Below are 16343 nucleotides of genomic sequence, written 5' to 3'. Positions count from 1 at the left end.
TTTTTTTTTAAAGTAATAATAATAGAATGCTGACACACCACTCAGGGCAGCGATGCTGATCCCAGCTGAACTTCTGCACTGCTGCTAGCATGGGGTCCTCCGTGGCGAACCCCTTGGGCTGGGGACTGTTTGTTAAAAAGCCAAAAGAATCTAATTTAGGCAGCTTTGCCACCTCCTTCTCCGGTTCTTTTTCCTACTGCCACTTCTATGCTTAAAACGCTTGCAGGTGTGCTGTGCTCAATTCACTTGCTTGTCTTGACCTTCAAATTTGTTTAACTAGCTATATCGTATTGTATTGTCACATGATCAAATAGAGACTTGACATTGGACAACAACATGCATGTTACCCAGCAATCATCATTGCAAATATGAATATGACAAAAATACCTAAAAATACCAAAATAATAAAGAATATAAGAACTTATTAATTTAATTGCATAGTTTTTTAATAGTTTAGATAGTGTATGTAGGATAAGCATATCATTTTGTCATTAATTGCTACTATTTTTCCCCACAAATAATACCGACGTTAACGGATATACGTTTGCCTTTTCTAGTTTATATATAGCATTAGAAACTTGCCACAGTGTAATACCAGTTCATTTCTGAACGCAAGCATATTTAAGCAGTGAAAATTAGGATCTTAGACTTCTGTCAGACTTCTGTCAGACTTCTGTCTCACGGGCCCAGGTGCGACTGCACCTGCTGCATCCCTTTAGTTACGCCACTGGGAGAGACATTTAGTTCCCCCCTCCCCCATCTCTGAAACTAACACATCTATGAACTGTTGATGAGCCCACAACCTTCATATGAGGTGCCGTTTAGGCCATGAGTCAAGGAAGCTTGCACAAACACTTTTTTTGTACAGGCGCTAATTACGGCTTGTCGATTATATATTGTACACCCCCACACACATACATGAATCCCCCCCACACAAACATACTTGAAAAAAAAAACTCACTTCAAGTTTTTGTATTTATTCAATTCATGTACCCTAACAATTTGTGTTTCAATCTGTACACTAACATACGTTTCAAATATGATAAAAAATACTTGTTGTTGTTGTTGTTTAAAACTCAGCTAATCAAGAAATATTTCAGTAAGAGATACTCCATCATGTATTATCAGGGCAGCACATCATTGGAATGGATCCTCTGATGCCTCTTGAGAATAGATATTCGGCTAAAGGCCTTTCCACACTGACAACACTGATGGGGCTTTTCTCTGGTATGTGTAATCTGATGTTTGTTGAGGTCAGAGCTACTCCTGAAATACTTTCCACATGTAGTACACCGATACGGCTTTCCCCCAGTATGGACTTTCTGGTGTTTCTTGAGGTGACACAATTGATTAAAGGCCTTCCCACATGTACTGCACTGGTGTGGCATTTCCCCAGTATGGATCATCTGATGTAACTTGAGCTGAAACATTTTAGTAAAGGCCTTCCCACATGTACTGCACTGGTGTGGTTTTTCCCCAGTATGGATCATCTGGTGTGTCTTGAGAGAAGACATGCAACTTAAGGCCTTCCCACATGTACTGCACTGGTGTGGCTTTTCCCCAGTATGGATCTTCAGGTGTCCCTTGAGATGAGACAAGTGACTAAAGGCCTTCCCACATGTACTGCACTGGTGGGGCTTTTCCCCAGTATGGATCATCTGGTGTGTCTTGAGATGACACATGTGACTATAGGCCTTCCCACATGTACTGCACTGGTGTGGCTTTTCCCCAGTATGGACCATCTGGTGTGTCTTGAGATGATACATGTGACTAAAAGCCTTCCCACATGTACTGCACTGGTGTGGCTTTTCCCCAGTGTGGATCATCTGGTGTGTCTTGAGAGCAGACATGCAACTTAAGGCCTTCCCACATGTACTGCACTGGTGGGGATTTTCCCCAGTATGGATCCTCTGGTGTGTTTTGAGAAGTGTAATTTGCCTGAAGGCCTTCCCACATGTAGTGCACTGATGGGGCTTTTCCCCAGTATGGATCATCTGGTGTCTCTTGAGAGCAGACATGCAACTTAAGGCCTTCCCACATGTACTGCACTGGTGGGGATTTTCCCCAGTATGGATCCTCTGGTGTGTTTTGAGAAGTGTAATTTGCCTGAAGGCCTTCCCACATGTACTGCACTGATGGGGCTTTTCCCCAGTATGGATCCTCTGGTGTACCTTGAGAGCAGACATATGACGAAAGGCCTTCCTACATGTACTGCACTGGTGTGGCTTTTCCCCAGTATGGATCATCTGGTGTCCCTTGAGATTAGACAATTGTTTAAAGACCTTCCCACATGTAGTGCACTTATATAGCTTTTCCCCAGTATGGATCTTCTGGTGTGTCTTGAGATGACACACTTTGCTGAAGGCCTTCCCACATGTACCGCACTGATGGGGATTTTCTCCTGTGTGAATTATTTGATGAATTACAAGATCAGAACGTCTAGCAAATGTTTTGTAACACTGGGAGCATTCATGTTGTTTCTCCTTGGTGTCTAGTCGCTGAAGTATTTCCTGGTATGAAGTCTTTCTGCACTGGGGGCTTTCATGACGTGTCTCTTTGTTTCTTTTCCCCTCAGTATTCCCTTTCTTGTTAGATTGGATCCTTTGAATGTCTCCTAGAATATTATAAGAATACAAAATTCAACAATATATTCTCTCTTCTCCTCTATCTGGTATGTTATTTCTACAATACTGGTACATATATTTTTTATGTTTTTTATATATTGGTTATTTGATATAATTGAATGTCACTTGAATTGTGACTAAGGAGAAAAGTGTCTACCTACAGACTAAATGTAAATGAGAACAGAGATAAACAAACATGAAGTACAGAACCGGATGGCAGAAACTCTCTCTCATTTGAATGTAACAGACTGCAGATATTATCCCATGACTAAAATATACCCACAGTATTTCTGTTCATTGAATAGGTCTCAAAGTGTGAAGCAGGAGTTAGGCATTCTCTAAAATTCAAGTGTTGTAAATATACACAACCCTCTACAATAAGCAAGCAACTTACTTGTAGGTGAAGAGTCGAAGTCACCATATTCTCTTGAATCAAATTCTTCTTCATTTTTAATTTCCATTGGTGAATACTTTTCTTCTTTCATGGCCATGGTGGGTGATGGGTTAATTTCAGTCCTGCATTCATATTCCAGTCCAGGCTTTTCTTCCACTGTCTTAAATGTCGACAGACTCTCTTGTAGGAAAGCATCAAATTCTTCTTCTTTTATCTCCTTCTTCACTGAAGTCGGCAGTTGTGAAGGTTCAGTAAATCCAGACATTCTTGACTTTAGTTCTGTTTTGGAAAAAGAAAATCTGTGAAAATCTGCAAAGAAAGAACTACAGTATAGTTGAACTGCTGGTGAATAACAAATACAGTATACTTCCAGAGCATCCCAGTGCCAGCCTTAAAAAGATGAGTTCAGTAATCTGACTCCACGCTGTGGTGTTAATATATTGCTTCTTCTGTCTGACCAATTAGCTTCCTGGATTCAAACCTAGCCAATCAGCTGTAGGAGCTCTTAGAATGCAAACTAGCATCACAAAGGGTTATGGGCAGTAATTACATGTTTATAAGCACCATTTACACGTCTGATGGTCCTGAGGTGGAAGTGCAGCCTGCAGACTCCACAGTGGAGTGTAGTAGGGGGCTGGGAGTGTGAACTGAGAAGTGATGGGGGATGGTGAGGAAAGGTGCACCTGGGCTGGTAAACTGAAGGAGGCTTCCAATCTGCCTTAAAGCTTGTTTATACTGTATGCATATGTGATTATTCATGTAAGCGTGTGTGTCTGTAATACTGATATAAAGATATAGAGTAAGTATAATATCAGACCTATATACCACTTAAAAGAACTATGGAATTAAATAAAAATCACGAAACGTAACAAACTTTTTTTTGTAAGTACACAGAAAACATTATCATTTACACCAGAATCCCAATTATTTACCCCACAAGAACGTATGCAATTCATATCAATAATAATACCTTAATTCTTGGCAGTACTCCAACTTAAAAAACATTGACAAAATGCAAAAGTTTTTTCCAATTCAAATCATCCTCAACATGAAGCTATTTGCAGTGCTATGTCTGATCTGGTCATTGGCCATCGGTGTCTTAGCAGTGCCTCCAGTGCTCCCCTGCTGTCACGGGACGTAACGTCTCAGACGGGTATTTACAATGAAACAGAGTATATTTATGAAAACAGCCAGGGACCAGGGGAATAGACTACGTGCGTGCCTGCAGTCAGTTAGATGGAAGAGTAGGCGTTTCTCAAAGTGTGGGGCGCAGAGACGTGAAAGGTGGGGCGAATGGACGTGATGAATGGGAGATACATTTTTTTTACCCCTGATTTATGGCATTGCTTTCCTTTATAGACAATAGATTTTGATTGACGTCGGCGTATTAATTGCAGCGGGACCATTTAAAAAAAAAAAAACTTTAGTTTAATTTAGTTAGGGCTGTAAACTGTTCTCGCTACGTGTTTTACATATACTCAATATCAATATCGACTCTTTATCTCTTGTTCCATCCAAAACAGCAAGAAACCTCGGGGTCATTATTGATGACCAACTGACATTCACGGCCCGCATCGCCTCTGTCTCCAGGTCGTGCCGCTTTGCGCTATACAACATCCGCAAAATCAGGCTGTACCTAACCCAGTATGCCACTAACATTCTTGAGTAAAGCACAAGTAAAACCATTTGCTAACCATTCAGTGTTTAGTAAATGTTAACGAAACATGGCAATGAATTAGATCTGAATTCTACTTAACCAACTATTCAGCAACTTACTTGTAGAAGAATCGTCATCACCACATTCTCTTAAATCTGGTTCCTCTTTAATATCGATCAGAGAAGAATTTTCTTCTTTGCAGCTCAAGGTTGGTGATGTGTGCATCTCAGTCTTACAGTCATGATCCAGTTCAGGCTTTTCTTCCACTGTCTGAATTTCAAACAGATACTCCTCTTGTAGGAAATGATCAGATTCTTCTTCTTTTATATTCTTCACTGCCATGAGTAGTTGTGATGGTTCAGTAGATCCTGACATTGTAGACCTCAGCTGTCTTTTGCAATGGAAACCCAGCAGGACATTTCTGTAATACAAGTAAAAGTTTAGCAACATGCCCAAAGACCACAGAGACACAAACAGACACAAAGACAAAAACAAAAAACAAAAAAAACCTAACATCTGACAAAATATAAACTGGGACAAATAGATGGTCTGTACAATAAGTCAGAAAAAGATTTTTAAAGTGAGAAAAAAAGAAACATTTTACAAAAAGCATATATGAACAAATCCGTATTGGCTTAATGTAATCACCATCCTACCCAAATCAGACATCAGTACAGGTTTATTTCAGGTTCAGATTTTGTCATGTTTTTTCATCAAAAGCTGCCCTTTCTCTCAAATAGCCCCTGCTTGCGTGCAAAATCGCTCTGTTCCTGCTCAAAACTGTTTGTCTGCACTCAAATACACTGTTGCTTGCAGAGATGTCCTGTGTTTTAGTTTAACTTCTTGCACTCAAATACACTGTTGCTTGCAGAGATGTCCTGTGTTTCAGTTTAACTTCTTGGACTCAAATACACTGTTGCTTGCAGAAATGTCCTGTGTTTCAGTTTAAGTTCTTGTGCACTCGGGCTGCTTCTGCTCACAGACTGCTCACTATCGGGTTAGCGCGCTCTCTCTCTCTAATTGTTATGAAATAACCTTACCTGAATTCACCAACCAATACAAACTCATGACGTGAAATGAACGAAAATGCTCTCAGATTGCGAGACCACGCTCTATATTAAAGGATAAAAACTTCATACATCGACAATTTTATTTAAGTGAGTTAATCAACTATTGTTAGGCGCATATTTACATTTAGTCATTTAGCAGACAATTTTGTCCAAAGCGACGTACAAGGGAGAGGCATATGAGCCCCTATCGCAAACTTTACACACACCAGATATGCCAGAGTTATGGCATATATAGGCTTATTGGCATCACACGGCTACTCGGCTTACCTAGAAAACGGGAGCTCCAGATAAACTTATGTTAGGCGTCGGTCAGTCGGGGTCATAGCCTCATAATGCTCAGTGTCGGGCATATTCTGCAGCCGTCTTAGGTTTATTTTAGACGGACAACAGCTGTATTAGGATTTTAAACAACTATAATCCAGCATCGAATGCCTTATTAGGAACCCTTTCTACTCTAACCACCGCAAACATCTGTGTGTTTTGTTCCCGGGTTCCAAGCACGTTGTTTGTGATGAATGTTCCTGGGAGCTGGCGACAATAAGAGACGTTGAAGGCGGTTAAGAGTGTCAAAATAAAAGTCCAATACAAAGTTCAGTATAAAATGTTGGTTTGGCTAACGTTTCTACGTTTTGCACAACACATACCAATTGTACTGCCAGCTAGCCTACATAAATGCAGTGTATGCTATATTGCATCTGCAAATATTGTAATTTCATGAAAATAAATTCAAATGTATTGATATAACAACTGAAATGGTCTTGAGTCTTTTTACTGAAGGAAGGATGAATATACATGCAATACACAATATGAATAGTAGATACTAATGGAGAGAGCCAGCATTTAGAGTATTGGTTGTAGAACAGCGTAGTGGGTACACAGTGTCCTCATAAGGTTACTATTATCAGGATAAAAAGAGCAATGAAGCAGAAAACTACGTCAAACTACATCAAAGCAGAGAAATATCTTGCAAATAACCGATAAAGAAATGAACACTAATCCATCCACATTACATTACAAGCCTTTGGAACTGTCCACTAACCCATCCAGAGTACATTACAAGCCTTTGGCCACTAACCCATCCACATTACATTACAAGCCTTTGGCCACTACCCCATCCACATAACATTACAAGCCTTTGGCCACTAACCCATCCACATTACATTACAAGCCTTTAGAACTGTCCACTAACCCATCCACATTACATTACAAGCCTTTGGCCACTACCCCATCCACATAACATTACAAGCCTTTGGCCACTAACCCATCCACATTACATTACAAGCCTTTAGAACTGTCCACTAACCCATCCACATTACATTACAAGCCTTTGACCACTAACCCATCCACATTACATTACAAGCCTTTGGCATTAGCCACTAACCCATCCACATTACATTACAAGCCTTTGGCATTAGCCACTAACCCATCCACATTACATTACAAGCCTTTGGAACTGACCACTACCCCATCCACATAACATTACAAGCCTTTGGACACTAACCCATCCACATTACATTACAAGCCTTTAGAACTGTCCACTAACCCATCCACATTACATTACAAGCATTTGGCCACTAACCCATCCACATTATATGACAAGCTTTTGGAACTGTCCACTAACCCATCCACATTACATTACAAGCCTTTGGCCACTAACCCATCCACATTATATTACAAGCTTTTGGAACTGACCACTAACCCATCCATATTACATTACAAGCCTTTGGCATTAGCCACTAACCCATCTGTATTGCATTACAAGCCTTTAGAACTGTCCACTAACCCTTCCACATTACATTACAAGCCTTTGACCACTAACTCATCCACAATACATTATAAGCCTTTGACCACTAACCCATCCACATTACATTACAAGCCTCTGGCATTAGCCACTAACCCATCCACATTACATTACAAGCCTTTGGCATTAGCCACTAACCCATCCACATTACATTACAAGCCTTTGGCATTAGCCACTAACCCATCCACATTACATTACAAGCGATGGCGTGTATGTGTGTGTGTGTGTGTGTGTGTGTGTGGCATTGGCCCATCTTCCATACTAAGAGGTGACAGAAAAAGGGAACTTCACAAGTGGGCCTGTAACAGTGAGGCTTCTTCATGCCATCAGTGGCTGGAACTCTTTTGTAGCCAACTGCTTACTTGGGGCTTTGTCACCACTGGATTTATGAGCAGTGTGCATGGTTCTTGCCATAGGCCATAGTGTTAAAAATGCTGCCTCCACCAGTTGCATCCAGCTGTGCACCCCACTGTGTGGGCCTGGGGTCCATAGAGAGGTCATCCTATCATTTGATCCCAGAGTTCCGTGGGGCTCGTGCACAGTGGAAATTTACGGACCTTTTGATCACTTCAAACCGGTTTCAAGGCTCCCCCTCATCTCCACTATATAAGTCCGACCCTCCGATGGCCAAGTTGTCGGGCACAAGAAACTGGAGTTGGAGAGGTCGTTGTCAAGGAGTGCGTTGGACAATTCGGGTTGCATGCATAGCCATTACACTTCATCATTGTTATAACTCACCCTGGTGCGTGATGATAAACAGCTGTCCTCACAGAAGCTGATATATGATGTCACAGCTTCTGTGTACTCATCCAGACTGTTGGTAGCGGTCCTGAAGACCTCCCAATCACTACAGTCCAAGCACGCCTGAAGATCCTCCACAGCTTCACTGGTCCACTGCTTAGATGTCCTCACAACAGGTTTGCAGAGTTTTAATTTCTGCCTGTATGCAGGGATCAAATGGACCATGACGTGGTCAGAGTGTCCCAGTGCAGCCCGGGGGACGGCATGATAGGCATGGCTAACTGTGATGAATATAATCATACATGGCACTTTTGCCTCAATGTTTTAGTTAGGTGAAATATACAACAATAAGGCATAGCAGACTACCTCAGAGAGTGAAAAACAGGTTGGGACTTTGTAGTGTTAGCGGAGCTGCGTCAATTACCGGCATGCGTCAATTATAGGACACATTCGGCGTTGTCATGTTTACATTCACTCTCGTGATCAACTTCGGGCGACTATGGCAAGAAACGTAAGCTCCCACAAAAATAGGGCATTTAAGCTTTACTTGTGAAAAAAATTAACTCTGTAGATCTAATTTAACCTTGTGAAATAGTGTTGTACTTTTGCGTGTACATTATAGTTTGGAACACTTAGCGGCGCGACGAATATTTTATTTGGTCTTAAAGTTGTACTGTCAGATTTATTCTCTCCAGATGAAGTTTGACTGTGATTTTAAACTGCCATTTCAAATGCTAAAAACAGCTAGCATGATGTAATGTAAGTACGGATGCTTACAGAGACCAAATCCGATTACTCTGGTCGTTTAGACCTATGTCAATATGAAAGGCACTTGTTGAGAAATTGGGCGGGAGAATAACGCGATTTGGTGATGAAGGTCGCCTTCCGTAGTTGCGTTTACAGTTTAACTTAAACAAAGTTGAATTAGATTAAAATGTTGTATTTCCACGAACAAAAGTACAATTACAATACCGTTATGATAAATGTCTTCATTTTTAATACATAGCATACATAATCATGCCATGTTTGTTTTGTGCATGTTTAAGTGAATAGACTGCACCTACAACTGAATCAGGTCAAAGAAAGCCCACAAATAACCCAAATTAAACAAAAATAACACTAGTTAGATTAACATTTGCTTGTCAAAACATATTGTGACAAAGTCATTTGTACAGAAATTAGACCGGTATATGTCAAAGGAGGAGGAAAGCATATTATTATCTCGAAAACCAACGCGGTAAGTGGAACAAAGTGGGAGTGTCCTATAATTGACGCAGGCGAAAACGTACTCATGTAACGTGTCACCCTAAACATTAATAGAAATTTTTAGAAATACGTTTTCTTGCGGTGTTAAACGAGTCTTACAAGTTAAAAAGGACAAATATCTCTCTCGAAAACCGTAAGTTTGGCTAACCTTATACATAACGTTAATCTATAAATAGACGCATATCGATTTTTCAACAAACTGTCCGATAACTGACGCATATACGCTAAGATGCCACTGCCAGACTAACTTGAACAGGTTCACGACATTCTATTTAGAATGACACAACAGTATCACCTTACCAGTATCAGTTAACATCATAGAAGCTCTCATGTTCAATGATGAGAGGGTTTATTAGCATCTCACTTCAACACAATGACAATATGAAAGCAGCCAAGGAGATGATGTCACACTGTTTCATGACTTATTGGTTACATAATTGCATCAGTTTTTAATAGAAAGTTTACCTCCAGGAGTTTATTAGCATCTCACATCAACTCTCAGTACAGTAATCTTATCATGACACTCCTATATCAATGAGTATTTGCTACCCTAACAGCCAATGAGATGATGTGACACTATTAAAGCAGCCAATGAGATGTGACACTGTGTCATAATCAGTTTTAATAGAAGGTTTACCTTAACTGCCACTCGGTGGGTTCCGGGATTGTTAGACCAGAGTAGAACACCTTCTTATTGTAACCAAATTCTAGAATTAGGGAGCATCACTTTGACATCCTTTGTGTGTGTGTGTGCCATTAGGTTTCTGTTTTCAGATGGCTCCAAAGCTGAGAGCTTTGAGCAAACATCTTCCCACACACACACACATCTTGCATAAGGTTTCTCCCCAGTGTGGATTCTCTGAAGTCAGTACTTAACACACAAAGACAGCTCTTCCCACATTCATATCAAACAAAAGGCTTGTCTCCAGAAATTGATTCTACATTCTCATTGCACACAAATGTCTCACACAGAGGAATAAAGTGTTTGATTTTTGTAAATGTGATGCTTCATCTTGAGCTAGTGGTATAAATATACTGGAATTCTTACTGTTAATTTGAAAATGTGCTGTTTTATCAGCATTTGAGACTCAGTCAGGCAATGGTGGAAAAATGAGGAACAAGGTTTTATTTACAATAATGCCCATCAAGTGAGAGAAGAAGGTTTCACTTGTAGATCCATCAACTTCTCTAATTAGAACAAAGAAAGTCCCAGTTGAAGTATCCTTGGTCTGACAGGAGAAGGAGTTAATCTCCAGGCCCCCTGACATGGGTCACACTAAATACACTCAGGCTTAACAGTGATTTTAGAGACACAAGGTCCCCAAATCATTCAGTTATTTTCCTCTTAGAGCTCAGCCTCACACATACAGCTCAGGAACAGAGTCACACATGTAACAACCAGATATACTTCAAGAGGTCCTCTGCTTAACCTTAACTCTAACTCTAAGATACACAAGGGCATAAAGTACATGTGAATATAAGAATCATAAGACATTAGTTCTGATTTTCATTACATCACACCTCTGGGGGGTCACACTTTATTCCTCTTTGACTCTGGCACAAGTGTGACATTATAACTCTGCCGTAACAGCGTATATCAGATGACTTGTCATTAAGATGACACTGCCTGACTGACTTGTAGTTAAGGAAACACTGAAGATTTATGTTGGTGCCCAGTGTAATTCCCCCCCAAGATCCACCCACATATTTCAGCTGTTGCCAAGCTACCAGCTGTTGCCAAGCTCACAGCGTTCATATGAGGCTCCGGTTTCAGCCTTAAATATAGAAAGCTTATGCATACACTACCTTTTCTTGTACAAGTGCTTGTAGCTGCTTGTAGATTGTAGTTTGTATACAAACAACCCCCCCCCCCCCCCCCCCACCTAACACCTACTTTAAAAAACATAGTTTTCAATCTCTACCTCAACAAAAGCTTCAGACATGAAGAAATTATACATCGCTGTGAACATTACATATGTTGTTTAAAACTAATTTACTCAAACATATTTCAAGAAATGATACTTTATCATGTATTATCAGGGCAGCACATCACAAGTGTGGATCCTCTGGTGTCTTGAGATTACCCTTTCGACTAAAGGTCTTTCCTCACTGAGAACACCCATGGGGATTTTCTCTAGTATGGAAACATTTGTGTACCTTTAGAATAGAAATGTGTCTTATCACATGTTTTGCACTGGTATGGCTTTTCCCCAGTATGGATCCTCTGGTGTGTTTTGAGAGAAGACATTTGACTAAAGGCCTTCCCACATGTACTACACTGGTGTGGCTCATCCTCTGATGTTTCTTTAGATCAGACATCTGAATGAACGCCTTTCCACACTGAGAACACTGATGTTGCTTTTCTCCAGTATGTGTAATCTGATGTTTGGTGAGGTTGGAGCTTTCCCTGAAACACTTTCCACATGAAGTACACTGATACGGCTTTTTTCCTCTGGTGTGTCTTGAGATGAGACAATTGACTAAAGGCCTTCTTGGGCATTTTCAGCAACGGTGGCATCATACTACGAGCTCATTGCACACACTTTTGTCCAATTTCATATCTTATAGATGTAATGCTTCATTCTGACATAGCGGTATGATACAGAAGAATCCAGATTATTTGTTTGTAGTTTATATTTGATTCTAGTTTGTGTAATTCATCAATCAATGGTCCTTGAGCAGTATCTCTTTTCCCTCCCTGTAGAGGCTTTTTAAAAACATAAAATGTGTATATCATATTTTCAATTTGTATCTTTGCTATGATGTTCAATCTCATATTGACAGACAGAAATTGAGTTTGGAGAGGATAGAGGTTGTTTACCTGTTTCAGAGGATTTTTGTTTATAGCTTAATGTGATGTGGCTGTGATTGAGAGTGAAATCTGAGGCCTTACTGTGGAGTAGTTGATAGGACTTGGATCTGTGACTGCATAAGCTACTACATTACTGCAGAGAGGGGAGCAGTAGGTCAATCTACCCAGAGAGTCACCTTTCTTTCGACCATAAGAAATGAACAGACCCAGGCTGTTATAGAGCTGTAGTACCTGTTTGCTATTTCTGTTTACAATACTGTCATTGTTCTCACGTGGTCTAAAGTTGTTTGCTTTGATTAATCTGTGCGTCATCAATGTATGTATTCCCATTTGATTTCATATAATCTGATTCTCTGTCAGTTCTCTTTCCATTCATTTCTCCCATAACCAAGACTGGGCCTTCAGATTGGAACTATATAATTTCAGACTCATACGGGGGTATATAGTTATCATCATTATTATGGATTATAATTTCTGATTGTAGTATTTGAAAGTCAGATGGCGCACAGGTAAATGTGAAGATCTGAGGAAGTGAGTTCCTTTCATGACTTAATCCATGCATGTGATTTCTCTTTCTGTTCAGTATAAATATGACTTGCACGTTGTCAAACAACAGTTCCCTCTGACCCCACTGACTCTTTTACATATTTGACATGAGAATGTTTAACAGATGAAATACAGAGTTCCCTATAATAAGGAATAGAGAGACATTTAGTCTCCCCCTCCCCTCCCCCCTCTGACACTAACAGATCTATGAGCTGTTGATGAGCCCACAGCCTTCAGATGAGGTTCTGTTTAGGCCATGGGTCTAGGAAGCTTGCACAAACACTACTTTTTTTTGTACAAGCGCTAACTGCTACTGGTCAATTATAAAATGTACACCCACACACACACACAAATCCCAACAAACATACTTGAAAAAAAAAACACTCACTTCAAGTTTTTGTTTTATTGGATTCATGTACCCTAACAATTTATGTTTCAAACTCTACCCCAACACAAGTTTCAAATATGATCAAATAATACTTCACCTTGTACATCAAATGTTGTTGAAAACTCAGCTATTCAAGAAATAATTCAGTTAGAGATACTCCATGTATTAGCAGGGCAGCACATCATTTGAATGGATCCTCTGGTGTCTCTTGAGATGTGACATTTGACTAAAGGTCTTTCCACACTTAGAACACTGATGTGGCTTTTCTCCTGTATGTGTAATCTGATGTTTGGATAAGTTGGAGCTTACCCTGAAATACTTTCCACATAAAGTACACTGATACGGCTTTTCCCCAGTATGGATCCTCTGGTGTTTCTTGAGAGCAGACATGCAACTAAAGGCCTGCCCACATGTACTGCAATGATGGGGCATTTCTCCAGTATGGATCATCTGATGTGTCTTGAGATGAGACAATGTACTGAAGGCCTTCCCACATGTACTGCACTGATGGGGCTTTTCCCCAGTATGGATCCTCTGATGTCTCTTGAGATGAGGCAATCTACTGAAGGCCTTCCCACATGTACTGCACTGGTGTGGCTTTTCCCCAGTATGGATCCTTTGATGTCTCTTGAGATGAGACGATTGACTAAAGGCCTTCCCACATGTACTGCACTGGTGTGGCCTTTCCCTAGTATGGATCTTGTGGTGTATCTTGAGAGCAGACGTGCAACTAAAGGCCTGCCCACATGTACTGCACTGATGGGGCTTTTCTCCAGTATGGACCCTCTGGTGTCTCTTGAGATGAGACATGCAACTAAAGGCCTGCCCACATGTACTGCACTGATGGGGCTTTTCTCCAGTATGGACCCTCTGGTGTCTCTTGAGATGAGATGATTGACTAAATGCCTTCCCACATGTACTGCACTGATTGGGCTTTTCTCCTGTGTGTATTCGTTGATGAATTGCAAAAGAGGAATGGCTTTCAAATGTTTTGAAACACTGGGAGCATTCATATTGTTTCTCCCTGGTGTCCAGTCGCTGATGTAATTCATGGTATGAAGTCTGGGGGCGTTTATGACTGCTCTCTTTGTTCCTTTTTTGCTCAATGTTCCCTCTTTTGTTAGATTGGATCATTTGAACGTCTCCTGTAATGTTAGCAAAAAAAAGTTTCAACAACATCCCTCTCCTCAGTAATTTCGACAATACCAGCAAACACATATCCTTTGTTATATTCATACCTATTGGCCATTTGCTAAAATTGCACATCATTTGGAAGTGACTTAGTATAAAAGTGTCTACCTAGAGACTAAATGTAAATGTAAACAGAGATACACACACATGAATTAAAGAGCTGGAGAAAAAAATGGTGGCAGACACTGTCTCTTTTGAATGTAACAGACTGCAGATATTATCCCATGACTAACATATACCCACAGTGTTTCTGTTCTCTGAATAGGTCTTACATTGTGAAGCACAAGTTAGCCATTCTCTAAAATTCAAGTATTGTAAATATACACAACACATGACAATAAACACGCAACTTACTTGTAGGTGAATAGTCTAAGTCACCACATTCTCTTGAATCAAATTCTTCTTCATCTTCGATTTCCATTGGTGAATACTTTACTTCTCTCAAAGTCATGTTGGGTGACGTGTTCATTTCAGTTTTGCATTCATATTCGAGTCTAGGCTTTTCTTCCACTGTCTTAAATGTAGACGGATACTCTTGTAGGAACTCATCAAATTCTTCTTCTTTTATCTCCTTCTTCATTGAAGTCCGCAGTTGTGAAGGTTCAGTAAATCCAGACATTTCTGTTTTCAGTTCTGTTTTGGAAAAAGAAAATTGGTCACACATTGGATGCAAAGATACAGTGAAAATGTGCTGGTGAATTACAAATACTTTATACTTCCAGAGCACACCAGTGGCAGCCTTAAAAAGGTGAGTTTAGTAATCTGACTCCACGCTGTGGTGTTAATATATTGCTTCTTCTGTCTGAAGCTAAGGTGCTGATTGGCTAGTTTTGAATGCAGGAAGATAATTGGCCAGACAGAAAAAGCTGATTGGCTAGGTCTGAATGCAGAAAGATAATTGGCCAGACAGAAAAAGCTGATCGGCTAGGTCTGAATGCAGGAAGATAATTGGTCAGACAGAAGAAGCTGATTGGCTAGGTCTGAATGCAGGAAGATAATTGGTCAGACAGAAGAAGCTGATTGGCTAGGTCTGAATGCAGGAAGATAATTGGTCAGACAGAAGAAGCAATATATTAACACCACAGCGTGGAGTCAGATTACTAAACTCACCGTAGGAGCTTTTGGAATGCAAACTATCAAATCAAAGGATTATGGGCAGGAATTTCATTACACGTCTTATGGTTCTCAGGTGGGCGTGGCCATAGCTCAGCCTGCAGAAACTCCACAGAGGAGTGTAGTAGGGGGCTGGGGGTGTGAACTGAAAAGTGATGGGGAAGGTTGGGTTGGGTTGGGGTGGTAAACTGAGGGAAGCTTCTATTCTGCCTCAAAGCTTGTGCATACTGTGTGCATATGTGAGTATTTACTATGTAAGTGTGTGTCTATCATACTGATATAAGGATAGAGAGTAAGTAAATATAATATCAGACCTACATACCCGTGTGAAACTTCACTTTAAAAAAACTATGGAATTAAATAGAAGTCACGGAACCTAACACATTTTTATTTAATTTTTTTTTTTACAGAGGACATTATCATCTATCAAGTAATATAAGGGCAGCACATAGGAAGTGTTGATCCTCTGGTGTATCTTGAGATTACCCTTTCCACTGAGATCACTGATGGGACTTTTTCCCAGTATGGATCTTCATGTGTACCTTGTGGTTAGATGAGTTATTATAGGTGATGGAGATCATTTCCAAACACTGTTAATGACTTAAGAATATAATAATCAAGTGCCTTGTATAATTAATCACCTTATATGAATCATGTACTTATGTAAGCAGGAACATGGCTTTTCTGTGTTTCTGCGTGTACGGAACTTCGATTATTAGGTGCCACTTAGTCTGCATTTT

General features: G+C 40.3%; 2 protein-coding genes across 2 annotated transcripts; both read right to left on the bottom strand.

Annotated features, from left to right (window-relative positions):
* Positions 1-1079: 1079 nt before the first annotated feature.
* Positions 1080-7948, bottom strand: LOC116219723 (zinc finger protein OZF-like). The gene is made up of 3 exons (XM_042703835.1): positions 7909-7948; positions 2172-2614; positions 1080-2003 (listed from the first exon to the last, which is right to left on the bottom strand). The coding sequence occupies exons 1-3, from the start codon at positions 7946-7948 to the stop codon at positions 1125-1127; spliced, it is 1362 nt and encodes a 453-aa protein (XP_042559769.1). The 3' UTR covers positions 1080-1124.
* A 5351-nt stretch (positions 7949-13299) lies between these two features.
* On the bottom strand, positions 13300-16005 carry LOC116219790 (zinc finger protein 300-like). Its single transcript, XM_031563722.2, has 2 exons — positions 14845-16005; positions 13300-14444 (listed from the first exon to the last, which is right to left on the bottom strand). Exons 1-2 carry the CDS (start codon positions 15152-15154, stop codon positions 13465-13467), a joined length of 1290 nt encoding a protein of 429 aa, XP_031419582.1. The 5' UTR covers positions 15155-16005; the 3' UTR covers positions 13300-13464.
* Positions 16006-16343: the final 338 nt, after the last annotated feature.

Source organism: Clupea harengus, chromosome 26, assembly GCF_900700415.2.
Source record: "Clupea harengus chromosome 26, Ch_v2.0.2, whole genome shotgun sequence".
Classification (NCBI taxonomy): domain Eukaryota; kingdom Metazoa; phylum Chordata; class Actinopteri; order Clupeiformes; family Clupeidae; genus Clupea; species Clupea harengus.
This window is presented reverse-complemented; position numbering and strand designations above follow the sequence as displayed.